At 42.5% G+C, this 27,252-nt stretch overlaps 2 protein-coding genes and 2 non-coding genes across 4 annotated transcripts in view; all 4 read left to right on the top strand.

Annotated features, from left to right (window-relative positions):
- The first annotated feature begins 200 nt into the window (after window positions 1-200).
- Window positions 201-2,842, top strand: RPL27A (ribosomal protein L27a). Its single transcript, XM_041464644.1, has 5 exons — window positions 201-281; window positions 552-615; window positions 1,011-1,086; window positions 1,873-2,047; window positions 2,665-2,842. The coding sequence occupies exons 1-5, from the start codon at window positions 279-281 to the stop codon at window positions 2,791-2,793; spliced, it is 447 nt and encodes a 148-aa protein (XP_041320578.1). The 5' UTR covers window positions 201-278; the 3' UTR covers window positions 2,794-2,842.
- On the top strand, window positions 1,428-1,560 carry LOC121352087. Its single transcript, XR_005954882.1, has one exon. It is a non-coding gene; the product is annotated as a small nucleolar RNA SNORA3/SNORA45 family (small nucleolar RNA).
- Window positions 2,344-2,475, top strand: LOC121352088. Its single transcript, XR_005954883.1, has one exon. It is a non-coding gene; the product is annotated as a small nucleolar RNA SNORA3/SNORA45 family (small nucleolar RNA).
- Window positions 2,843-6,032: 3,190 nt separating the features above from the next.
- The window catches only part of TRIM66 (tripartite motif containing 66), a 44,623-nt gene continuing 23,403 nt past the window's right edge, over window positions 6,033-27,252 (top strand). Inside the window, exons 1-6 of the mRNA XM_041464667.1 lie at window positions 6,033-6,252; window positions 17,001-17,104; window positions 20,768-20,915; window positions 25,049-25,181; window positions 25,640-25,756; window positions 26,525-26,639. Of these exons, the coding sequence (XP_041320601.1) occupies window positions 6,033-6,252; window positions 17,001-17,104; window positions 20,768-20,915; window positions 25,049-25,181; window positions 25,640-25,756; window positions 26,525-26,639 (837 nt within the window). The remainder of the gene's footprint in view (window positions 6,253-17,000; window positions 17,105-20,767; window positions 20,916-25,048; window positions 25,182-25,639; window positions 25,757-26,524; window positions 26,640-27,252) is intronic.

Raw genomic sequence — 27,252 nt, 5'->3', positions numbered from 1 at the left:
GGAATTCACACTCCAGTGTGAAGTAATTGTGATAAAGGACGTAGTGTTCATTTCCCCACTGTATGGATGTTTAATAAAGTGACCAAACTTGCACATATTCCTAAATTCTGTTCAAAACGCCGCTTTTGCGCTCTTGGAGCGCACAGGGAGCGGCCCCTCAGAGCTCCGCCCGCCGCTCCCGCCTCAGCGAAGCCTCGCGAGATCTCGGCCCCGCCCCGCGCGCCTTTGCCCGCTCTCGCGAGAGCCGCGCCCTTTCTCTCCTCGCGCACGCCGGCAAGATGGTGGGAGCTGCGGCCGGGCGGGAGGGGATGGGAGGGGGTGGGATGGGACCGGGACCCCGACCCCGACCCCGCGCCCGCCGCCCCTCGCTCCCGCGGCGGGACGGGACTGCGGAGTAGCCGAGGGTGGTGGGGAGGCGCGGCTCCGAGCGCGCGGCGGGCGGCAGCGGTGCGGGGAGGCCGGTCCGCCATGGCGCCCGGCAGCGCGGGCCCCGGGGCGGGCGCGGGGCTCTCGTGGCGCTCGCTGACGGCCGCTGTCCCCCTTCCCCGCAGCCTTCCAGGCTAAGGAAGACCCGGAAGCTGAGAGGACACGTCAGCCACGGCCACGGCCGCGTGGGTGAGTGGGGAGGCGGCCGCGGGTGCGCTGGGGGGATGCTGCTGCTCTTCCCGGATCCATGAAAATGGGGCTGTGCGTGCGGGGGCCCGCCGGCACCGTGCGGATGTGGAGCAGTGCTGAAGGCCGCAGCGTGCGGGGGCAGCTGCCGCGGTGATGGCTGATCGTGCCCTGCACGTTTCAGACTCCCTGGGTTTGTAAATTCAGCGCTGCTCAGCCCGTCGGTACGGGGTGTGCGACATCTTAAACTAACAGGGCAGTGCGGTCTCCCTTCCGACTCTGTCCATTCCAAGCGTGTCACACCACAAGATAAAACAACTAGTTTAAGTTGATATTGAAGGTATCTCTAACTGTTGTGTGTAATATTAATGTAACAAGCTTAAAATTTTTCTTCTCAGGCAAACACAGGAAGCATCCTGGAGGACGTGGTAATGCCGGTGGTTTGCACCATCACAGGATTAACTTTGATAAATAGTAAGCTAAAGTCTTAAATATCTGCTAGCAACATGCATGCTCCTGAAGTAGAAGCAACTGACTTCTATATGTGAATAAGCAAAGTTTTCTGCAATTCTGTGTGTTTTTTCTTTTAATGGAAGCGTGGCATTACAGCTGCTCGTGTCCCCACTTACCCTAAAATCGAAAACCTTTTCCCTTGGCATTTTGGAGAGCTCAGTGTAGCGTTAGGTAAAGCTGGCCACATTTGCCTGTTACAGTGTGGTCCCTGCCTAGCAGTGCACACAGAGCAAATTCAGAATGGGATGTTAAATCCTGTTGGCTGCCTCGGGTACAGGGGAGGGACATTCTGATTCCCGATTCCCGAGACTATAGAGTCACACCTGGGCCCTGCCTGTGGTCCTGGTGTGCTGGAGTCCTCGGACAGGAACCACTGATCTCTATTCACTGGCTGTGCCCTGCCTGGCTCAGTCAGTCACCGGGTCAGTGACAGCACTGCCAGAACATTCCAGGCAGGACAGCCCTCCCTGCGGGTGGGGTTTCCCTGGAAATACAGCCTCAGCAGGGAGCGGGATTGAGGTGTGAGTTCAAGAGAGAAGGAGCACTTAGAGAGAGTGTAATTATTCCTTGGTTTGGATACTAATCAGTATTGCACCTAAATTGTACACATGTTTGTATGAAAAAGGTGCAGTGTGGCATTCTGGATACCCTGATTTTGTAAGTTGCTCGTTTCAGTGTTAGTTTAGAGTTCTGCTTGTTCGGGTGAGATAAAAGTGGGATCTAATGAGGAATGTGTTTCTCCCACAGCCACCCTGGTTACTTCGGGAAAGTGGGCATGAGGCACTATCACTTGAAGAGAAACCAGAAGTTCTGTCCCACTGTCAACCTGGACAAGCTGTGGACGCTGGTCAGCGAGCAGACCAGGCTCAACTACGCCAAGAACGAGGCCGGCCTGGCCCCGGTCATCGACGTCGTGCGCTCGGTGAGTCCTGCTGGGACTGAGCCTGCGTTGCTGCCCTCCCACGAGTGCCGGGCTCTGCCTGTGCTGCTGGGCTAGTGCTGAGCTGCACGTAAGCGCTTTGCCAGCCAGATCCCTGGGCTGTGAGTAGTTACATAAACACTTGGAGTGTTACATTTTTCCCTGTAAGAGCTTTTTGTCCTGCTGGTGTGTGTTTGTGGACAGGCACTGCCCTCCTTCGGGTAGGTGGTGAAGGATGGCTGGTTTGAAATGTTCCTGAGGGAACAAAACCATGGTAGAATGTCTCATATCATGTCACCCTCGAGACTAGAGTCACATCTCCACATGTTTGGTTGTCTTGGTGTGCTATAGTTCTCGGACAGAAACATCTGATCCATATTCACTGGCTCTGATGTCCCGTGTCTCAGCCAGCCACCGAATCAGGGACACTGCTCTGCCTCTGTTGGCCACTTAGGGCCCACTTCTCACCTCGTGTCATGATTGTCCTTTTAATGTAATGAATTAACCGGATAAGGTCATGGTGATCATAGTTCTGTTTTTAACCGGTGTGTTAACAGGACTGAATGTAGGGGCCTGCCAGCTGATTACAAACACTGAACTTCTTTTTTAAATCTTCCCAGGGCTACTACAAAGTGCTGGGCAAGGGGAAGCTGCCCAAGCAGCCTGTCATTGTGAAAGCCAAGTTCTTCAGTAGAAGAGCAGAGGAGAAGATCAAAGAAGTTGGTGGTGCCTGTGTGCTTGTGGCATAAAAGTTTTTGTTTTATTCAAAATTTTTGAATAAACAATGCATAAAATGAACTGGTTTACAGAAGTTGGGTTGTTCTGTTTTTTCTTTCCTGATTTCTCCAGACACAGTTCACACTTAATCTTACCTGCATGATATTTGATCAGTGGTTTGACTGCTCACTTTATTTTGAAATTACCTGACTACAGTGTTCAGTGCCTGCCACGTGCCTCATCAGTGTGAGGTACTGCCATGTACCTCACTGTTTTGTCTTTATAGGGTGGCAAAATTAAGTTCTGTATTTGTGCTGCTCTTTTGTTAGTGATCCTTTCTACAGCTGTCTGAAAAGAGGACTTGGTGTGATTTTGGTGAGGATTCTTGAACACTGAAATGACATCCAGGGGAAGTTTCTGGGGATGGTGCCCTGGCCTGTGGGAATGGAACAGCAGGAGTGTGGACAAAGAAACGCAAAGTGACAGCAGTGCACCAGTAACTGTAAACTGACTTTTGCAATCTCTGCCCTCCCCAGGCTGGGTGTGCAATTCCTGCTGCTCCCACCTGTGGGACAGAGTTGGTGCCAGCTATTCCCAGCCTTCCTTACCGCTGGCAAAGCAATGGCGCAGCTCTGGAGCTGCTCTGTGTGCAGTGCTGATGCATTGGGTTTAAATGACAACCTGAAACAATCCTTGCTTGGTTGTAACATCAAAGTAGGATTCCTGCTCTCTGCAAGGCTTGGCCCTGAGTGCCAAAGCAGGATCTGATGGAAAAAATAACAAGTAACAAATAACTAAAGCCAGAGAGCTGGTTCTGAAGTGTCAGCCCAGGGGCCTGTAAGCACTGTCACTGGTTTCATGCTTGCTGCTGAAGTTGGTGCACATGACCCTCTAGTATGTGTGTGATGGAGTCCTAGTTAATCAGCTTCTAACCTAGAGTTTGGCAGCAATTAAATTTAAAGGGCTTTTAGGGTGAGGTTGAAGTGCATTCCATTTATAAAACAGTTCATCTTAGCCAGTGGTCCTGCTGCTTGTGACATAATTGGGCAGTTTGTTCCAAAATCCAGAGGAGTTTGGGAACTGTGTCTCACTGGCTGCCGGGACTGCTGTTTCCTCATTTGTGATGCTGGCTGTAGCTCCATCCCCCACTCTGGCCCCAGCCATCCAGCCAGTTCTTTCTCCAGTGACCAGTGTACCCTCCAGGCCATGGGCAGCCAGTTTCTCCAGGAGAAGGTGTGGGAAGTGGTGTCTAAGGCATTCCTGCGGTCCAGGCAGACAGACAGCTCCAGCTTTTCCCTCATCCCCCAAGTGGGTCATGTTGTTGGAGCAGGAGATGGGGTTGGTTAGGCAGGACCTGCCTTCCATGAGCCACACTGACTGGGTCTGATGCCCTGGCTATTGCACAAGTGTCAGTCGATGGTGCTTGACATGATCTGTGCCATGGCCTTCCCCAGCACCAATGTCGGGCCTGTCATTCCCCGGATTCTCTTTCTGGGCCAGAATTCTTATAGCTCATTTTATTCATCCGCCTTCTCCTCCTCCAGCTGCTTGACTACTACTGTGCCTACCTGCCTCAGAACTAAATTTTAAACACTTTTTTTTCACCCTTCCCCTTCCTACTGAAAAACTTCTACTCAGTTTTGCATGTTGTTCAAAAGGCATAAATTGAAATTTACAGTAACCTGCTTCTGCTCACCCAGCCCCAGATTTGGCTTGTAAGGTGACAGAGCATTTCCCAATATGGGGCTTTGTTTGCACTGGTTCTCTGTGCATGGATGCTTTGGGCTGTGGTTTCTCTGTGTCAACACTGTGGTAGTTTCAGACCTCAACTTCCTACTGCAGACATTACTTGTTTTTGTAGGTGCAACTTTGTCTTAGCAACAGGAGCTGCCAGAAGTGAGAGATGAAGTGAGCTGAGAGGCTGTGCTGCTTCAGTGACATCTGCCCCTGAGAGATGGTTGATGAAGATGCACTGTAAAAAGTGAGCTCGTGTAAGAGGCACTGATAAAATGTTAATTAAACCACAGGCACAGCTCATCTCCAAAGGGCCCTCTGGTTTTGGAATTGGAATCTGGAGTTTTAGGGTAGGTTTGAATTTCTCTAAGTAATTTGTCAGTCAAGTTGGTGGGTATCTACCTAGTTGAGTGGGTCTTGGGTATGAAATAGGATGCAGACAATATAGGGTCCATTTTTCTTCTAAAATATATTAAATACTGAAGACTTCAGGATACAATGCTTAAAAAAACTGGTTGTTAATTTCTGAGACACTCGTAATTTTTTTGCATTGCAGAATAAAACCCAAACCCAGATCTGCTGGTAGATTTCCACTGGAATCTACAAGAAGACAAAATCCCTCAGGAGAAGAGGTAGTCCTAAGATTAGAGCTGCTACTCTTCTGTGCTGCATAAATCTGGAGATTGAAGCTAATTCCTGTAGCTTCAATTCCATCCTGCTGGTCGCAGGGCCACCGTGCCAGGGCCATCAGCAGCTCCATGGGACTGTGGTCCCGGCAGGCTGGATCAGCTGGAAGGGTGGCTCCAGAGGAAATGAGGCTTTATCTGCTTTTTCTCCTCTGATACATCTTGCAGGAGTTGCCCTTTGCAGTCAGTATCTGATACACATCTCTGACAATCAGAGCTGAGGGTGAAACATGAACTGCAAAACTCTCAGTTGACCTTGGGGAGCTTGGGCTGGTGGGAGGAACACTGGGAAGCTCAGGTTTGGTCTATAATCTGATCTGTGGTCGTCTTGGTAGCTAAAATTTGATCACTGCAAAGTGCTTTTTCTATAAAGAAGATTGTCAGAAGCTGTACATTTTTCAAAGCAGCTTTCTTACATGCATTGCTGAAATGATGGACTTAAGGGTATTATTATCTTTACCTGAAAACTGTAAAATATTTGAGTGAAATTGTAAAAGCAGCCAGAGAATCTCATCATTTTAATTGCACAGTTTCAGTGCTTCTAGCAGGAAGTGTACAGCGTGTGACAATTCAGCTTTGTAAGTAGATCGATAAGGAAGATTAGTTCAGCTTTTACAGAAGTTGCAAATACTAGAGAGATAGTGGGATCATGGTTTGTAAACCTTAAACCACGCTTTCCTGCACAACAATCTGCAAAGATATTCTCCTCCATAAAGCAGGTATGTGATCTTCAGCTGCAAGGAACTTTTTTCCCCACAGGGGCTACATGAATGTTTATTTGATCGTGCATCCCGGGTTGCCCTCTGGTTTGCACTGAGAGATCGAGTGTTTTGTCAAGTGCAGGGCTGGCCATGAGCCATTTTGTGACTCTCCATGTTTTCAGGGCCAGACCTCAGCCAGCAGGAATGGATTCCCTGGATCTGTTGTGGAATTGTTTGGTGTGCAAATGGGAACTGCGGAGGAGGGAGCCCAGAATGCTCCCCTGCCTCCACTCCTTCTGTAAGGAATGCCTTCCAGGCTTGATCCAAGGATACAGCTGTGTTCCCACTGAGTATGAAGTTCTCTATGAAGGTAATATTTAAAAACCTTTGGCTTGTGCTCTTTGCAATGCAGTATTGTAAAAAGAAATGCACTGAGAAGCACTTTTTGAAGCCTATTCTTCTACAGCAATACTTTAAATTGATAAAGTAGGAGAGTAAATATTTGTGTGAGCACAGAGTGGATTGGGAACAAGCCACCTTTGTTATATTTTTCATCCCACATCAGTGTTTTGAAGAGAAATGACATAGGCAGCATTTTAACATTTTTTCAGAATGGGCTGAATGTTTCACTTACCAAGTTGACATTATGAATATTTGATTTTCTTAGCTTAATAAATGAATAAATGCTACAAGATAGCTTCTAGAGCAAATTTTTTTGCAATCTTTTTGACATGCTGGACCTTTCTGTGGTACTGGTGGTGGTGATAGTTTTGTCCTTCCTTCACCACCTCCTTCAGCTGAGACCTGGCACCTCCCCACCAACAACACAAAACACCCAGGTCTTTTGTTTCTAACCGAGGTAATAACAATTGTTATTACATATGTGTATTCTGGTGCACTGAAACTCTTTTCTCGTTGTGAGTGGTGTTTCTCTCTACCTTAACCCTTGTGCCTGTAACTCACCCTAACAAGCTGAGTAAACTAGTGAGGACAAGAAGCATTTTGTGGCTGTGCCTTTTGCAGTCTTGGAGTTATTTGTACAGTTCTCAGTCGTGATGTTAATAGATGTGTGACTTTTTTTTTTTTTTTTGAATAAAACCTCGATGGCAGAATATAGTAATTTGAACTGAAAGTGTCTTAATTGCTGTGGGGAAACATTCCAGACTCATTACTAATGTATAAGACGAGCAAAGGCATGTAGATAACTTGTATTTTCACAGGCTTTGGACTTTAGTTGAGCAGGAGGCAGCATTTATTGTCTCTTCTGTAGCAGATTTTAGAAACAGGTAGGAAGAGAAGACACTTTCCCTGAGGTGAGGGTGATCAGAACTGATGAGGTGACATAAACCAGACTGGTTCAGGTTTGAGGACAAATGGAATCAGTGCTCAGGGGTCACTGTTGGAAGGCTGGCAAAACACAAAGCTAAAGGAAAAGGCAGAGGAAAAAGGCTGTTCATGTGCAGGGTACAGACAGAAAAATATGTGAGGGAAGGTAGGAGAAGGAGAAAAAGAGAACAAGGCAGTCATTGCAAGTAATGTCTCTTTAAAAATTTTAATGCTTGGTCCTAGTAGGCCTAAAGTCTGAGGGGCCTCTCTGTAATAAAATGCTGTTGAAAAAAGCAGTCCATTAATTTTTCTGTATCCTCATTTGACATCTCAGCCATTTCTCTCCTCCTTCTTTCTGTTCACCAAGTGGAAAAGTGAAATTCTAGCACTTGCTGATCTTGGATGATGTGCAGTTACAGGTTCTAAGGAGTTGTTAAAATATTGGATATTTCTTTAAGGTGGATCAGGAATTGTTTGTCAATAGCACAATGGAATAAATACTAGTTTATTTCTGTATTCCTGAAGTTTCTCTGTTTACTCCTTCATTTTTGTGTAGATAGGGAACTTCTGTGGGAAAGAGCAAGACTGGAGACAAGAAATAATGAACAGTGATGACCCAGTAAATGAAGTGAGACACCAGGTGCAGGCACCCAGTTAATCTATGAGCAAGGAAAGCAGCAAAACCAAAACACCTGTGTCTCTTAATTAAGCCAATGACTGAAACTGCAGCCACCACAGGTCAGGCAGGATAAATTCATGAACTCTTCTGATGGCATGATGTTAAATGTTGCTTATCTGCACTGATTGCTGACTTATGGGCAGCACAATTCCAGTTTTCAGTGTCATCTTTAAGTTTGATCATATGCAGGTGCCAGTGGAAAAGGGTAAGTGCAAGTGCTAAACCATTGTAGCTGAGCAAATGTAAAATATTACCTGCAAGGAAAACGTGTTCCTTACTCACTATGAATTCCTCAAGCAAGATGTAAGGGTGGAAAAAATGAATGTATTTGTGAGTGAAGTTATTCTGGCATTTGTCACAAAAAGAACATTTGAATGTGCAGGTTTCTGTATGCTTTACTACAAGTAGGGCTCTGCTAACATAAAACTCTTTTCTAGTTTGTTGTTTTGAAGTTGCTGAGAAGCTGGGAGTACGTGCTCCTGGCATTTGATGGGGATTGGTGTTGGAACTTTTATTCCTGTGTGTGTTTGAGGTGACTCCTGAATAAAAGCCCTGAGGTAGCTCCTATGGAAAAGCTGCACAGCCACCAGAATTTATCCAAACAGTGAGAACTGAGAGTTTGGGAGTAATTTGAGTGGAAAAAGGAAGTTATCTTTGTGAGTTTGGCTCCTACATATGCTTTGTCTATCAAGGGAACTTTAAGCTTCTCAGTCCTTCTTTTCCATTTCTTTATCTTGTTTGTTTTTGTTTGTTTGGTTTTTTTTTTTTGGTGGTTTTTTTTGGGTGTGTTTTTGTTTGTTTGTTTGTTGTTTTTTTGTTGTTGTTTTTTTTTGTGGTTTTTTTTTTTTTTCCGCGGGTTTTTTTTTTTTTTGGCCAGTGTTGCTTTCCTATTTATATTCCTTGTCTTCCTGTAACAGAGAATCCACATCCTCCTCCTTTGCAGATCTGCATGTTATGTATTTCCAGTCTGTTTACTGCATAGGAAAGAATAATTTTCAAGTGAGGGCTTGAGTAAGGAAATGAGAATGTTCTCACTTCTCCTGAGTGGGAAATGTCTTGGATGAGAACTTTCCCAGGCTCCTACCTGTGTGTTGTGGTACAATGTTGTTTCTTGCTTCCTTGGGTCTACCTCTTTCTCATGGAGTTCTAAATACATTCAAAACTAGACTCATCCAGGTTCCTCTGTTCATCCCTCCTCCCTGAACTGGCGGTGGATGCCAAAATAAATTACCCCACACCTGCAAATCTTCCTCTCTGTAAGATGTTCAGTGTTATAAGTTGATTTAATGCTTTAAATATCACCAACATGTTAATTCCAGAAGGAGTGGACCAGTGGAGGTGCATTGTTGGGAGAAGTTCATGTTTTTGCAAGACTGTCTCAGCTAAATGATTTGTTGGTTTTTTCTTTTCTTAAAGAGAAGAAAAATCACAGGTAATTGCTGCTCAATTACAGTTAGGACCCCTGAGAACAAGGCAGATCAGAAAAGATGTACTGAAACACCTCATGGAATTCTGCTAACTGATGTAAGCCCTGGAATTCTTAACACTTTGTGACCAAATTATGTAATTAGCCTAGCCTGGAAATCAAAATGTTCTTAGTAGTTTTTCATCTTTGTAAATTGCTTTGTGTAGTGGTGGATTTAATTGTGTGATGTTTTTGTTCTGAGCTATTACTTTCTGCAATTTAATTTTAAAAATGTTCTTTGCCCTTTTGTAGTTCTTGAAGTTGGATGACAAAAATCCTGGAAAATGGCTGCATGATTTCTGCCCATATTCTCTGCATAACTCCAAAACGTCCATGCTTGTGTTGTGTTCACTTAATGCCAAGAAATGTGATAGGGTCGTGTATTAGAGAAATGCAAACAGATTGGGGAAAACCTAGAGGAACCCAAACTTTTAAAAAGAGCAAATGTGGCTTCAACTATTGACAGATGTCCACTTGCTGCATTTTATCATTTCCTGCTGGAAATAAACAGTTTTCTGCAGCTTGTATGATAGGATATATATATATATATAAAACTATGGGTCCTTAATTGTGAACATTTGTTAGTGAGGCACATGCCAAAGTCAGCAAGGTGTTGGTCAGAGGGATCTTCAGGGGGTTTATTTCAGGAAAAGGCTTGATCTCTAGACTGCTTTGGCTCTGGGCTCATTTTCAGTGTGCAGTTTTGGCACAGCAAGTGTGGAGCACTGGCTCCGGGAGACCCCAGGTGTCGACACACAGTGCCTTAGCTTGTGTTCAGCCTGTATTTAAATAATAAAAAATCAACAGACAAACAAAAAAAAACATCTACAGAGTTCTGCAAACCACAATTTAGTGCACAGTGAGGCAGTTTAGCTGCCTTGGTAGAGCTGTGGTATCTCCAGGACACCCAATAACCTTGTTTTGATGCATTCATTTAAGGCAAGTGATGCAATACAGTGATCTATTCATTCTGAAGGAGAGCACCCTTTTGCTTTAATTAGAGCCACTTAGAACCAAGTGCATGTTTTACCTCTAAAAAGGGAAGAAGAAAGATTATTCTGAAGAGAAACTGTTCATAATGTATATATTTATTCAATTTTAAGTGGGTTTAAAGTTAGTCAGCCCTTTGCACTATGCTCTTTGGCTGCCAGACCCAAAAGGCAAGTGAAACAATGAGGGGATTTAGTTATATAAATATGAAACTGTGGAGTGGGAGGTTGTCTTCAGAGTTGTTTCCTATAACCTCTAATTGGGTCTCTAGGGAAATGTAAATTATGCCTGCAGCTTGAGCTGTAGTTAATGCTCTCTGAGAATAATTATTCTGATGGTTGTTGGAGGAAAAAGAGCAGAGGAATAGGTGCAACATGTGGACAGCAAGTACAAATGTGGTGTGTGTAGTAGCTCCACTGTTTGTTCCTTTATGCTGATCGATTCTCATGGTAATAATAAGTAAATTATCTGCACTGATTTATTTCTGAGGCAGTCAGCTTGAGGGTGCTTTCTATTTAACCCTGAGCAGACTGGAAGACCTTGAAACAAAACTGAGCTGTGGCTTTTCATGTACTTGGTGTCCATAGGTGGTGGAGATGTTTCAGCTGGCACTTCAGAGATGATTTCTGTAAATGATCCACAGCTCTGTCACTTAGAAATGAGATTGCTGCAGTATAGGTGGAGTAAAAACCTTGAAACCACTCAGAAATTCTAGTTCTTTCTTTATGTGTACTTTTACAAAGGGACACTGTTTAACTGTTGTTATTGCTGGGTCCAATGCCTTGTGGCAGCTTCCATTAAAAAAGCGCTGTGGGATGAGAGAGATCTGAGCTGGGCGTGAGCAGGATGAGGCAGAACCTTCTTGTTTTCCTGAAAGCTGATTTTGGATGTCCCAGGTGTGGAGTTGGAGTGTCCAGACTGGGCATCTGTGTCTGACTAGTGGATCCACTGCCTCTGAAATTCCATTTTCCCCCAACCCTCTGTCGAGTTACTCTGGCTGAAAGGAGTGTGAGAGTGGAAATAAAGGTGGTGGCTGCTGGAAAAGGGCTGCAAACTAATTCAGCCAGGTAAACATCTGCTGCTTTAGCTTTCCCGGGCTCAGAGGTGCCTGCACACGAGCACAGCCAGAGTTACACATCTCTTTCTGCTGCTGGTGCCTTTTGTGTGATGTTGAGATGGATGGGGCTGAAAGGAGCAGTGGGGCCCTGGAGGGATTCAGATTTAGGGCTGTTCCTCCACATCCCTCGTGTGCTGACACTTTGAAGAAATCTCTTCAGTACAGTGTGGTCTCAAGAGATTCTTCAGTAGCTGGTAACTCACGTATGCTGAGAATATCTTATTTGTGGTTTAACCTGCATATAATTCTGAAGTAGGGCTTTATTCTGTGTATCACAATGAAACAGGGCTTAAATCCAGCATTAGGATCCTTGCTAGCCTTTCTAAATTGATGGCCATCTCTTTAGCAGTGAAATGGGATGCCATAAATAACAATTTCAAGTGCTAAACAGCAGGAGGCACTGATCTTCTAAAAGATAATTGATGCAAATGTTCCTACCTCCTTCCTATCAATTTAGTTCCATGCAAAAATAGAATGTGTCAACATCTCTGTCAGCTTTTTTGCTACTTCTAGAGGTTTTGATATCAATACTGGCCTCCCTTTAGGCACACAATTGTACCTGATCTCCTAAGCTGTTGTTGGAGTCCTGTAATTCCTTGCTGAGTTGCCTTTCAGATGCAGAAATTGCATCATTCTCCCACGTACAAACAGTGAGTCTCCAGGGCTTCTGGCTACTCTTGCCTTCACCCACAGTGCTCTAATCATGATATATTTAAATAAGCTGTCTGCAGAGTGCAGGCTCTCAGAACAGATTAGCAGCGTTGTTTGGAGGCAGAGGTAAGGTAGGAAGGCAAGAAAAATATTTGGGTTATGGCCTGCAAAAGGTGCTGTGGGAGTGAATGGCGCCGTGAGGCCTGCTGCTACCTGGATCGGGAACAGCTCCTCTCTTCCCTTCTGCTCCACTCTGAGGGCTGAGCGCAGGCCCAGGGAAGTAGGACACTGCTGTCCATTTGCACAATGGGATTTTATTTGGGAAAAATGCAACCAAGCAAGCTTTCAGAGGCCTGAATGAATCCTAGAGGAAAAGGAAAGAGGAGAAAAAACCTCTGCACCCTGTAGTGACTCAGTGCACCTTTCCTCCCTGCTGCTTTGCCAGAATTCCTGGCCAAAGAAGAGGGAGCAGCCCCAGGGCGAGGTGTAGTGACTTCAGGGTGCACCACAGCCTGATCCCAGGGAATTCATGTGTGAGCAGCTCCTGCCACCCACTTGTCCCCAAAAACGGGTGACTCCGTGGGTGGCTCTTTATCCAGAGCACAGGTAAGGGGTTTCCAGGAAAATCTGTGCCTTCCTGGTGCTTTGCGCTCTGAGCGCGAGCACAGCGTGGTGCTGCTTGTGGCTGTTGGTAAATGTGTATGTAATTACCTGCTTAATTTTAGGTTAATTGCTCCACAGTTCATTTTGTATCGTATTTATTATGCCAAGCTAACTTTTGATTCTTTGGGGAATTCATATTGAAAAAGATGGGGCGTTTCCATAGAGCCCAGGTTTTCATTAAGTGGAAAAGGTATCAAATAAACCCAATTAGCTGAATAAGTGTGATCTCCGAAGCCACCATGCTCAGGCAATCCCTCTTCTAGCAAGATGCAAATTTGTCTCCTGTGCTTTTATTAAAGTTTTAGGTCTAGGATTCAGTATTAGGTGGTTTTGATTAGCCCACCTGTGAGTAGGAAATGACTTCCAATACTCTATTGCTGTGGTGTCCCCATTATTTTTCCTTTTAACTACTTTTTAAAAAATTTTATTTTTTTTTTTTTAAATTAAGTTGATGGCTCCGCATGCCTTCTGTTCATCTCAAGGGAATTTTAGATTTGAAATCATTATAATTTACAGTTACTTGGATATTTGAGACACACTGACATTTACTCAGTGGATGCTGTACTTAGTGGTCTAAAACAAAGCTCTGACCTGTGCAACTTGCTCCATGTGTATCTCTGGAACAACACTGTTTTTAGTAGCACAACTTGGATCTAAAACCCGGGAGAAAATTGTGCTGTGCCATCCAGGGCATCACTTTTAGATGCCCCTTAATATTAATCAGCAGTAATGTCATTTACCTTCAAACTGTTGATGGTGTTTCTCAGCACATACATAAGGGAGGCTTTTGTGCAGAACTGAAATCCATGCATGATTTATGTTTTCTAAGCATGAAAATTATTGAAGTTTTTTTAAGTTTTAAAAACACTACAAAGGTTGTCTTGCTCATTATCAAACTAAATGCATTCTAATAATGCTGTGTTCTATCCTTCACTGGTTTGTAACAAATTAGCAAAATTTTAAGCTCACATGAACGTGCCTGAGGCCATAAGCATTCCATGAAGTATCATTCAATTGGTTTAATTTGATTTAACGTTCTGCACTAACAGAATAGTGTTGGAACATAATGAAATAGTTAAGGGAATAAATCACATGGGACTCCATTTTCTTTGTGGTGGAAAAAGGCAATTCTTTATTCACAGAACTCCTTTTTATACAGTGTTACAGACCTCGTGTGTGACTCCCACTGGTTAGCAGTTGTCTTGCCAATGCCTTTATTGGTTAGTAACAAGTTGTTATCCTGTATTTATTGGTCACCCAAACCCCCGGTGTGTATGTGCAGGAAAGGTTGTTTGTGAGAGATAGAAACTGATTTTTTGTTAGTTTTCCTTTTTCCATCTATGTAAAAACAGTTTATACAGGTGCTGGTTGGTGTTTTTTTGCCCAGGAATAGATTGTTGTGCTAATGAGCTGCTCCCACCAGGATTGCTTTCACATGGGCACTTGCAAACTGCTAGCTTGACTTAGAAGAAATGACAGATTTTTGAGGCCTTTTTCTTATAATTTTTTCCCTTTACTACAACAAATTGTAACTTCAATAGTAACCTATTTTACCTTGTGTGCTGTGTGATAGAAGCTGTCCTTGCTGGGACAAAGCCCCATGCCTTTGTTTCCCAGTCAGCAGCTGCTCCCAGAAATGTTTTATGGATGCTCACCCATAAATGAGAGAGTGATTTCACAAAATCACCTGTTGGCTGTTTCCCTCTTGGTCCATTTGCCGGGCGTTCTTAGCCTCAGCATGGAGGTTTTCTCTCACTGTTAGCCACACCAAGAGCTGGCAATGCTGTCAGGGGAGAAAGAAACTGGTTCCAATCCCTGCTGCTCCAGGTGGCTCTGAAGTCAGGAGCTGGTTTCCCCCGGCTGCACTGAGAATTAGAGCACATCCCGTGAGACTTATTTGAGAAGCTGCTTGCAGAGTAGGTATCCTGCTTCCTAGCTTATCAATCAGAATGTGTCTGTCTTTTTAGTCCTGCTGCTGTTCCAGCTGGGCCACTTCTACAGGGCTGGCAGGGAAGCTTGGGGAGTGTTTCAGCTCCCAGGAATTAGAGCTGTAATTCACCAGTGCTTGTAGTAAGCACCATTTACAAGGAGGAGGAGGCACTGTCAGGGTGACACAGCTTGTCTGGCCTCCTCCTGCTTTTGCATGTCTCCAGAGGGCAGAGCTGCTAGCAGGCACCTAAAGGGCTCCCACTCTGTCCTTTGGGAAAGCATGGAGAGGTTTCAGTGCCACCAATATAAGAAAATTGTGTTGTGGTAGGATGTAGCATGTGAAAATGTGATTAGCTACAAAAATTGTAGGTAATTCAGATACTTTTTAAACTTCAGTCCTTATAGGAAGGATGCAAAGTAGAGGATCTGCTAAGAAGACTTCAGCTTTCTGCCATTGTGGACATCTTTATCAGATAATTTTCTAGCACCTTTGTTACTCCTGCCAGCAAACACCCTTAAAGAAGGCTCGGTTTACATGCCTGATGAGCAGAGCTCTGGGAATTGCTTGTGCTGCCCTTTCCCCTGGGGTGACTTGTGGCTGAGCAGCACAGTCACCTGGGGCACAGCCTGCTCCTTCTCAGGGCTGCGTGAAATGCACAGCAAAATGAATAGTTTGGGTAGATTGTGGTCTGCTGCTTGGGTCCCCAAATCACAGTTCTGTTGTAAATGCAACATGGGAAATTATGCTTTTCCTTTTGTATAAGATTTCAGCTAAAAAAGATCTAAACTGCAGGGGAGTGGTTCTTAGTGAGGGATACTCTTAAAAGGATGTTCCAGAGATCAGAGTTTCCTCAAAGCTTTTGTGAGTGGAAGTGAATGTGTTCAGACATCTGAGTAGTGTTTTTGTCAGAGCAGAAACTTAGGGATGTTTTGGGATCTGTGTGTCCCTGTCAATGTGGAATGCTGCTGTTAAAGTTACAGGAGCCTAGCTCTGAAACTGGGGGCATTCAGAGTTAGCATCCTGCCCCTGGGCAGGGACTGCAGGGGCTGTTCCCCAGGGACAGGTAATAGCAAGCACCTGGAAAGCAGGAGAGGCTCTGATAATGGTGTAATGTGAAGAGTAATAGACAACTTAAGGATTAATTAACTTACAGGCCACACTCCATGTGCACAAACAATTTTGAGTTAAGGAAAAAAAGCACATTGAACAGTAGAATGTTGTCATTGATCTTGCTTTAAAACCTTGTTTTAGATGAATTCAAACCATTTAGTAATTGAAAATACTGTTGTTAGTTATAATAAATAGATACTTGGCAAGGTGAGCGTAGCATGGAAAAATCTGTGTTTAAGAGAATGTAAAAAACTTGGATTAAAATAAAAGATACACCTTGATAAGGTGAAATAGACTGACACACCACCACCCTCTCTAAAGGACTGTTTTCATATCTACTGTAGTCTGCAGGAATGTGGCCAGGAAAATGCAGTGTCCTTTTATAAAACCCCAAACCAACACAGCCAAATATAACAGAGCTCCTAGGCCAAGAAATCAAGGAATGAAATATCAGAGGTGCAAAAATGCAGGTGTACAGTTATGGACACCTGCTTGAACTCTTGGTTCTCAGCCCAGGCAGACACTGAGATTCACCCCAGCTGTGCTCTGTTATTAATGAGGGTGGAACCAGGTTCTGCTGCTCTCTTTGCTTTGGGGGAGATCATGTTTTGTCACCTCTAGATTTACTATAATAATTTTCCTTATGAAACGTTTTTTTTTCCTTTGTCTTTTTGCTGACTTGTTGCTTCTGCCAGCAGCACATTATCCCCTGTCACTTCACTTGGATTGCATCCTGCACTGTAAAACTGGTATTAAGGAGTGTGTTCTATGCTTGGGTACACCTGTGGTGGGGTAAAGCTGCTCCAGAACCATAGAAAATCTCAGAAAGAACAAGTAAATCTGTAAGAAGGGGATACTTCAAGTGCAGCTCATTATTAATCATCACCAAGTTCTGTGAGAATTTGGACATGCAGATATCATCACTAAACACAGAAATAAGTCAACTGAAATATGATGTTTTTCTAGGAACTTTGTTGCTTTGTTTTTCTTTTCTCTATGTTGAACCAGGTTTAGCCACTTAGGGCTTGAAGGATGCCTTAATTTCCTGGAACTGCCCGTGTGATACAAAAAAGCCACAATACTGAAGTGTGGTGGTTTATATAATTTCCTGGTTCACATGGCTGGTGTGCATTGCTTTATTTCTGGTGGTTTTCCTTTTATTTATTTAAATTTTTTTTTAAATTCAGGTATCCTTTCCTGCCCTGTGTGCAAACAGACCTGCTTTGCAAGGGATGTAGTTGAGAATTTCTTCCTCAAGGACTTTCCAGTTGGTGATTCAGCTATGGCAAAGGTAAGTGAAAGCCACTAAGTTGTGGCTTGTTGAAACACTGCCAGATGAGCACTGAAAACAGAACAAATCTTGTTTTGAACAACAAAGATTCTCTGATAGTTTGCTTATGCAGCACTGTAATTACTTCATTTCCAGAGATGGACACTCTGCCTTCACAGTAATTTTAAAACTCCAAGAATGAGTTTTACTGCCTGTATTTTAAATAGTCCATTAAAAGTATTGATACTAATGCATCTGTGATAATCAACATATTAGGAAGGTATCGGATGTCTTGGATTCCTCATTGTCCTCTTAGCTCTCAACTCAAAGTGAACAACTGTGGAATTGTTAGGATTAGAAGGGGTCTTTGGAGTAATCCAGTCCAACTGCCCACCAAGGCAGGGTCGCAGAGCAGTGACACAGGCACACATTCAGGTGGGATTGAATGTCTGCAGAGAGGGAGGCTCCGTGATCTCCCTGGGCAGTGCTCTGCCACCCTCAGGGTAAAAAAGTTGTTCCTCATGTTGAGGTGGAACTTCTTTTGTTTCAGCTTATGGCCATTGCTCCTCATCCTGTCACTGGGCACCACTGAAAAGGGCCTGGCACCGTGCTCTTAGCCCACCTTTGAGATATTTATAAGCATTAATGAGATCCCTCTCAGCCTTCTCTCAACTAACCAGGCCCAGCTCCTGCAGCCTCTCCTCATTGGAGAGATGCTCCAGACTCCTCATCCCCTTTGTGGCCTCTGCTGGACCTCTCCAGTATCTTCTCATCTCTCTTGAGTTGTGGAGACCAGAACTGAGGAGAATTCTCTGGATGTGGCCTCTCTGGAGCTGAGTAGAGGGCATGAAGCCCCCTCTCTCCCTGTTAGCCACAGGAGCTGAGTCTTGACTAGATTGTTACACCAACATCACCCATTAGGGCATGTGAGCAGCTACAATTTTCTGATTGTCTGTTTTAATGATGCAAAAGCCACATCATATTGCAGTTTCCCACTGGGGAATGGATTCCAAGGGAGGTATTGGATTGCTACTTTTGCCTTGAATTGGCACTGTACAAAAGTGGATTTAACTTCTGTTAAGTACCAAGTGAACAGGCAGGGCTATTCTCACAGCTTTGTAGCTGCCACTAGTTTGGGTGGAGAGGAGGAACAGAGAAAATTGGGTATTGTTAAAGGGTAAAGAATGTGTAACCTAACCCACAGAGTGTTCTGGGGACATAAAAATAATTAAGGCAAGTGAACTGTGTTGACATCTTCAGGTGTACATTGCTTGCAGAGTGCAACCTAAGTTGATCTAAAACAAGAAGGGGTGCATTCACATGCACTCTCCAAAGAGAGGAAGAAAATTCAGAAGATACTGCTGAGTTTTTAAAATGCACTTATTATACTGGGACTTCTTAATTACTGTGACTTGCATCATTTACTTTTCAATGAGAATCTGTGTAAAAAGGAAATCAAATGAGAGTATCTAATGTCTTCAAAAGCATTAGATTATTTTTTTCAAGCCATCCTTAAAAGAAGGTTTTTCTGCTCTGTAATCCCTCAGGAGTCCTAAGAGCAGTTCAGTAATGCAGATTTCTCACTGGAGCATAGGAGTACCCCAGAGCTACTTGTGAACCCCACAGTTTGCGCTTCCTTTTTATTAAATCAAATCATGTAGCTTTGCTTGCTTTCTATCTTTAACCACGACCACCACACTCCAAATGAAAGCCCCAGTTTCACCACCAGTGACACCAAAAGGAGAAGCACCAGATCATCCACCTGAGACACATCTGAGTTGCCATCATCCTCTTAATTTTCCTTCTGTGTTCAAGTGGGAGTCTGTCAAGGCTTGTAACAAAGTGTTTGGAAGCAGCAAGGTGTCTCTCAGGCTGTGAGAGAGTGGAGCATGAATGATAGAACGTGCTACATGCCAGCAGCAGCAGTTTCCAGAAATATGCAATTCAGAGTCTCCTGCCCAAAAGCCCATTTCCACGTCATAAATAATGCAGCTCTGGGAACACTCTGCAACTCAAAAGTGATGTTAACACAGCACAGTGTCAACACAAATTCCAGTCAGACTGGCAGCTGAACTGCTGCAGGTAAACCTGTGCTTCAGCAGGTCTGGTTATGGCAGGGAAGGCACAGCATTCCTCAACTTTTTCCTGAGCTGGATCTAGGTGGGGACATTTTAGACAAGTCACTTCTTTTCATGTAACAGTCCCCACATTAAATATTCTTGCCTTTTGGTTTTATGAGTTTTATTAGGTTTTTTGGTTTAAATTATTGTATGTATGTTTTGAAAAGCATTGCTGATAAGCAAATGGCTAAAATAGCATATTGGCTTGCACAAACAATTCCCTCTCTAGACAATTAAACACATTTAAAGCTTTGCTTTGTTGTCTCATTGTCAAGAATTGCCCAATCTGTTTGAGAATTAATATTTAGAAACTCTTAAGTAATGGCTTGATAAGAGACCTGTTGTGAAATGCCAGACCCATGGAAGGAAATGATAAAATTTAAGTTAATTTTAGCAAAACAAAAATTCTTCTTCCTGTGCTGAAGTGAGTCAGAGCTTGACTCACTTTTGTCACAGAATTTAGGTGGATATGGATGTTCCACTAAGTGTTAAAGCTGTGATTTAAAACTGAGACAACTTGCTAAGAACTGCAGTAATTCTTCCTTCAGACTTTTTCCTGAGCCACCATGAGGAGAAACCCTTCCCTTACACTCACCAGAACTTGGGTTATGAGCTGGGCACAGGCTGCTGTATCCTTCTCTTCACGTTTCCCATCAAGTACTTGGGATGCAAATATTTCAGCTCACAGTTGAATTGAAGATCAGCTGGTGCCCAGCAGAAAGGACCCCGTAGGAAGTGATTTTGCCATCTTTTCCCATTTGTTTGAGCAGCCCTGAGTAGAAGCAATATTGAGATTTGTGTGTGTACACAGTTGTAGCAGATATATTGTAATCTTGAGGGAAATGTTTCATTTTAATAAAATGGTGGTAAAGCCTTGCTTTTTATGCTTTGCTAATGGTAAATTTACATCACTGTGCTCCCTCTGCCCATGAGTACCTATTTGTGGCTGTGGTGAGCCAAAAACATGAATATTGGGAGTTTTGAAACAAGGTGTTTTATGCCTAAAGCAAATCCTTTTTATAAGAATTGTCATTGTAGCTGTCTTGAAATTACTCTTGAGTTCGTCCTGGATACCAAATGTTGAATTACCCACTTCATTTCTGTGCTGCTGTGTTCATTTCCCCACAGTGACATGTCCAGGCAGCATGGCCTGTATAGCAAAGGACATTCCCTAAATTGTTAAATCAATAGATAGAATACTTAATTAAGGTTTCCAGGTCTTCTCATGTTCCTGTGCCTTGTGTTCACCACATGTGAGACATCAAGAATCAAGGTATAAACTGAGCTCATTTCTGGTCAACTCTTTAGAGGACAGGAACTAAGTTTTTCATTAACAGTACGTGGGTCTCCCCACGTTGTTTTCTAGATTGTCTCACCTTTAGTATGTTTTATGTTTTTTCCTGAATGTTACACAGTTACAACCAGACTCTTAAAATAACTTGAATTGCTGTAGTCTGAGGACAACAAATATCAAGCTCGCCAACCTGAATCATAGTCTGTTAAGGACAGCAGTTTGTATAGCTGATTTGTCACGCGTGTGTGTAATTGCACTTTTTGTTCTTAGAGCTGCTCCATGTGCAAAGAGAAGAGGCCTGCCCACAGTCTCTGCACAAGATGCAATAAGTGGTTGTGCAGCTCATGCACGGAGGAGCACAGACACGGCCAGGAGCCTGGAGACCACTTCCTGTCTTTATCCCTGACAAGCTGCACAGGTACTGGGGGCACACTGGGATTTTCTTTCTCCTCGTGTCAGTTGCAGGCTCTGTGTGACTCAGAAGGACATGTACATGTCAACAAGAGATTAGGTCATCCTTTTCTCCAACTTCAGGTCCATCGCCACAATCAGCATTCCATGGTGTTAGGAAAAAGTTAGGATACTTGTGTTTGACGGATAGGCTCTTTTCCACATGCCTTTCCAATCTATGGAGTGATGGGTCAGGAGGGCTGCAACAGCAGCAGGCCTTGCCCTTTCAGTATTTCTGTCCCAATTTGGGGAATTTCCTTGAGGAAACCATGACAAAGCAATTCCTGTGCATATGGACAAGGTGTGTGAGAGAGCCACAGGCAGCAGGAGGCTGTGATCACTACAGGATGTTCCTTTCCATTTGTGCTTGAGCAAGCACAAATTAAGCCCACTGGCAAATACGTGTATCATCCTTATACAATGGTGATCTAGAGAAAGTATTACCATCTCCTTTTATTAGTCATTGTTTTCTTTACTATGTGTCAGAAATGTGCTGCAGAGTCTGCTAACCTAAACTTATACAAGCAATTTTTAACTAAAAATAAGAACTTGTGCTACATGCTTATTCTTCATAAGGAAGATGAAGGACAGAAAAAAAAATAAAAAAAAAGTCCACTGATTATTTTTATTTTTATTTTCCTTTTTTTTTTTTTTTTTTGTAGGAGACTTGACTTGCTATAGATGGAATTTTTTGACTGGGTAGTCATATCAAACAGAGTTTGAGTCACTTGAGACAAAATACGCCATTGCCAAATAGAGTGTAAACAAAAGAAGCCCATAAGAATGGTAATAATAAAAACCACAAATTACATTTAAATGGTTTTTGGGTCTTTTAATAGAAAGTCCCAAATAATAGAAAGTCCCCCAGTTTCCCCTCAACTGTCCTGATTGGATGGACAGTATGTTTTTCTTCTAGAGTTGATAACAAGATAAGGACTGTGGTTTTGAGGCTCCAACTGTTTATAATTTCATGTCACTTCAGCTAAGATTAACAGCTCATATTGTTGACAAATACTGGTAAGAAATCATATGTGTGGCTTAGCTGCGAGTCTGTGTGTGCTATATAAATAAAAAGATGCAGACACATAAAAACATGAGGAAGAATGTTAGTTTAGCACTAAATTCCCTGTGTTGAACAAAACATGAACAAGGAGCTTGGTGGTTCATCTATAGACCAGTTAATATAGAAGTTATTTGGAATGTAATTTGTGTTTTTGTATTATTTTTATTATTATTAATGTATGTTTTATCTATTCATGACAGATGTGCCTTCAGAACAGCGCAAAGAAAGTAAATATTGGGATATACTAGAACTCAGATTGTTGTTTGTTGTTTTTTCCTTCTGGAAACAAACACACAGCATTGTCAGTCAGGAAGGATTTAATGTGTTTGGTGTAGGGTGTTCTGAAAACAGCACCTTCTTTGTAAGCTCTTGAAACTATTAAGAGGTCTTGCACTTTTAAACTGTTCTCTCTTTTGCCACTTCCCTTGTAAGGGCCAGACCTTCTTCTGGCAGTGTTAGATTCAGAAATGAAGTAAAGTAGCAAAACACCCTCACCACACACATAAAATCCATCCCATTTCTATTAATTTTAATAAAATAGTTCTTGAGCTTTTCTTGAGAGGAGTCTGAGTCATTGAGAATTATGGAAATGGAGGGAGAACTCTATTAGCTGAGATTGCTTTTCTAAAATTCACATCAACGGATCAGAGGAGCAGAGATTTAAAACTTTCTGTTAATTATTCAAGAGATACACCTGAGATAAAGAAAATATAGGCTGTAGAAAATGTTGACTCAAATGATGAACTATCAGAATTTAGGGCAGCTGAGCTTTCTGTGCTCACCAAGGGAGGCTCTTTTTAAGAAGCTAAAATGGGTATTGTGGTTAGATATTTGCTTCTAGAAAAAAAACAAGGTTGTGCACTTGTTTAGTACCTGATTTCTAAGTATTAAACTTATTTCAAAACTGAAAAGTGTTGTTCTGAGCTGAGTAAAAAGTAGGTCAAGAATACCATGGCTCAGTGGCAGTTCTCACTGATATGTCAATTGATTCAGGGGATTATTGGTGGCAGAGGGTGTAGGTCTGTGTTGCAATTAGATAATACTGATTTTATTCTTAGCTTGCATTTGAAAGCTGCTTGTCTCTTAAATCTGACATGGTATTAAAACACTCCAGTGAATTCTCTGGGATGATTGCAATCACCCAAAGGCTAAAGAACCCTTCAGAGAGAGGAAAAGGGGGAAATCATTATATAGGATTGTAACTTCATCATATTAACTACATGGACCTTAAAGACCACATCTCATTATCAGTTTGAGTTTAAGATAGAAAACTTGTTCTTGAGTTTACTGAAAAACAGTTTATATGCTGTGCGGATACTGAACACTTTGAAAGGCTTTTCCAGCCCATAAACCTTCAGAAAGTTATTGTGATCTTTTTTTTCCTTTTAGGATGTAAAATCTGATCACATAGGCGATGTTCTTTGACATCCTCCTTGGGTATATACTGGCTGTACAACCTTGTTATGTGCTTGTCAGCTGCAGGTTTTTAATAAAAAGTACATATTTGCAATGTAATCAGAAAAAAAATTGCTGTCAAGGTGAATTCATTTTGATCCTTTCTAGTAGAAAATATTGGAGTAGGTTAAAAAAAAACTAATCTAATTTCCTCCTTTATTAATGCTATCTATTAGCATTTGATTCAATAATGGCATAAACCAATAAGCTTCCTTGAAGAATAAAGCAGGGTGCTGCAGTAAATAATTCATAGCAATGTAAGCTATGTAAGCTGTTACATAAAGTCCCTAATCTGTCACAAATTATCTTCTTGCACATTGTTAAGAAGGTGGAACAAAAGTCAATTAACTGATGGAAATAAATCAAGCTCCTCAGAAATATTTAGAGGAGATGGCAATCTAAAAACTGGGCCATTTGACATGTATATTTTAGAGAATGGCATGGGTTTTTTCCATATTTGCATTGTCATGGTTAGCCATGAGATTTTCTTAGCCTTTGTACTTCTCTGTTGTGAATTTTACAATTTGAAAACGAAGTGGCTGAGCCAGTATAGCTTGCTGTCCTCTGTGGGTCTGTGTAATTGCAATAGTGATCACTTCTGAATCTCTAAAAAGCTTCATTTTGCTACAGGATGAGAGTGTGGTCTCTGCCCCAGGTTGGTTTTTTTTAAAAATGTATCAGTAAATAAGAGGTTTGGTGTGGGAAAATGGAAATATTTCTTCTTATCTCATATGAGCAGATAATCATGTATAAATTATTGCCTTTATATAATTTACATTTTTTATCAATATGTGTTATCTAAGAATGCTTGCTTTGCTTAATTTCTCACATGTTGGTAAAGAGTAGTGAGACAATGTCTTCGTTGGAGTACTGCCAGGAAGCAATCGAGCCTTTCTTTGGTGGTAGAGGGTTGGCTTTGCCATGGTTTATCTTTGTCTTTTTCTGGCATCTTTTGTTGACAGTGTTCCTTCTTTCTAAAACAATTTTACTATTCAGAAAAAAATCTGACATGTATATTTTGTGCAGAAATAATGCTTCCACTTTGCATGCCCAATGTCCATTCTTACTCTTTATCACATTACTCTTTAGAAAATCCTTTTAAGAACGGACTTTAGGGCCTAATATCAGCCCCAGCTGCTGAAGCTTATGAACTGCATTGCAACAAATAGAAATTTGGGAAAAACAGTTGCTCATGTGACTTTTTAAGAGCAAAGGATTTCCTTGCTTCTGCTGTGACTGCAAGTTTATTTAATATATTTGCTATTCTACATTTTACAGTAATTTTGTTGAGTGGTTTACTAGACCAGGGCTTTTAAAGTTGTGAGGCATGTGCTCCAAATCCTACTTTAAACTCAGGAGAGTTTGGAGGATAGTATGATTTTTTTCCATGGCTTGTTCCTGGAGCACTCGGTTTGTAGGATGTGTAAGGAAGAAATGCAAACAAACCCAGCCTCAGATCATCAGATGGTTCCAGGTTCTCTGCCCTTAAAAAATGTCATCGAGACTTGACATGGAACTGCGAGGTTGGTTACTCTTTTTCTGAGCTCTCCTTGTGGATGACAGCCTTGCTTTGCATTCCTCAGCAGCGGAAGATGAAGCAAGGGAGTTTTCCTTGTTCTGTCCAGCGCACCCCCAAGAGGCACTGAAGGTGTTTTGTGAGACCTGTGACACCCTCACCTGCCGCAGCTGCCTCCTGTCAGAGCACAAGGAGCACAGGTACCTCACTGCCACTGGGGCTCACCAGCACTCAGCTCCTTCTGCCTGTGCCCCTTCCCTCTTTCCCCCTGTGTTGTGCCCCTTCCCTCTTTCTGCCAGTGCCCCTTCCCTCTTTCCACCTGTGCTGTGCTGTGAGACCTGTGACACCCTCACCTGCCGCAGCTGCCTCCTGTCAGAGCACAAGGAGCACAGGTACCTCACTGCCACTGGGGCTCACCAGCAGTCAGCTCCTTCCGCCTGTGCCCCTTCCCTCTTTCCGCCTGTGTTGTGCCTTCCCTCTTTCCACTGTCCTTGCCATCTGAAGCTGCAGGCTGCTCTGGGTTTAAAAGCTGCACCAAACTCAGCTCAGTTGTCTCACAGGTGCTTTAACACACACCTCACTGCCCTGGCAGAAACCCTCCCTGCTCTCACCTGTTTCTGTGAGAACCACGGTGTGACAATTTCCCCTTCTTTCGCAGGTTCAGGCATCTTGATGAAGCACTGCAAAATCAGAGAATTATCCTGGAGAATGTCATAACTAAGGTGGAAGAGAAAAAAAATGGGATTCGGGTTTCAGCTAAACAGATTGAAGACAGGTAATTGCTATGCTTTCTTTTTTTTTCCATGGAAGTAGGTGATCTGTAAAAATAATATTTTCACTAAATGTAGGTTAACAGAATTAAATGCAGCTTCTATTTTTTTTTTCTTGGAGGGTAGAAAAGAACAGGAAGATTGAAAATATCAAATTTATGTTTAAGTGGTGCTGACAAGTCATGGCATTATAATATATGATTCCATACTCTTTGTAAGGCACGTGACAGCTGACTTCAGAGTTAAGATTTCTTTGTATAATCTGTTTCTAAGCTATAATTTGACAATATTACAACTAAAGATAACTCTTAAAATACCTTATTTTTTCCAAGAAACCTCAAAACAAGGTGCAATTTCAGTCAAGATGAATATAAAAATGAAAATATTTAATGATTTGAACCAGATTTCAGCTACTGATTATGCATTGAGTAGCTGTTGGATCTCTCTTCTGCATTAATAAAACCATTTAAAGAGTACACATCTATTTATACTGTTTATAATCTAGAATAAACTGGAAGTTTAGGATATATTATGTATATATTTGTTGAAAAAGAGCTAAATGCTGTTCTTGGCATGATGTTTGAGAGAATCCTTCAGCATTAGCATGTCACATCCAGAGAAGGGTGGCAAGGGTTCAGAGAAGTGGGGAGAACTGATGGGAAATGATACAATTTTCACTGCAGTTCTGTCTGTACCCAGAGCAATTCTTGTAGTAAATAACTGCTGAGCAGTGAATAAATGACACATCAGGGATATGTACCTCTTACCCATAGGTTGCTTGAAGTAAAACATCTGTACAAAAAGGTGGAAAACCAAATAAAAATGGCCAAGATGGTTCTGATGAATGAAATCGATAAACGAACAAATATCCTCCTTGAACAACTGGAAGTAAGTAAGGCTAGTTTCATTTGATACCTTGGGAAATCAAACTAAATTAAATTTAATCCCAGTGCCAGTGGAAAGAATATAGACTGTGGGAGCTATTGTCCCATTCCTTATATTTTCTAATATTTGGGTTTTTTCTGCAGACTTTGGTGTGGAATCAATGGATGGCAAAGATTCAGGGCAAAGTGGCAAAATGTTTCCTTATCATGAGTTAACCACAGTTTCTAATGCATTTACAGAGAATATGTGTGCACCTTTTGAGTACTTAGAAAACAAACCAGCTTCTGATTTTAATGTTTATAGGCGCCCACTAGCAGCACAATTAATCCCCAGAATTGTTTCAGAAATGATTCTTTAGTCTAATTTCTGTAACAGAACTTTTGAGTTTTGACTCTTCAGTTTTTGGATGTCCAGTTGAAGTATATGAGATTTTATTTTGAAATGTGCTGATGAGAAAAATTTCTGATCAGAATTCCCAGATGAGAAAGTGGCCCAGGTGTCAATTTGATCCAACTTCTACAGCTTTCCTGGGGGTTGTGTTATTCTGTCAAACCAAGGCCAGAATGATGGAGACTTTTTGCTCCTGGAGAAGTCATTGCTCCTCCTGAATTCAGAC

Source organism: Pyrgilauda ruficollis, unplaced genomic scaffold, assembly GCF_017590135.1.
Source record: "Pyrgilauda ruficollis isolate IOZ18807 unplaced genomic scaffold, ASM1759013v1 scaffold182, whole genome shotgun sequence".
NCBI classification, from domain to species: domain Eukaryota; kingdom Metazoa; phylum Chordata; class Aves; order Passeriformes; family Passeridae; genus Pyrgilauda; species Pyrgilauda ruficollis.
This window is presented reverse-complemented; position numbering and strand designations above follow the sequence as displayed.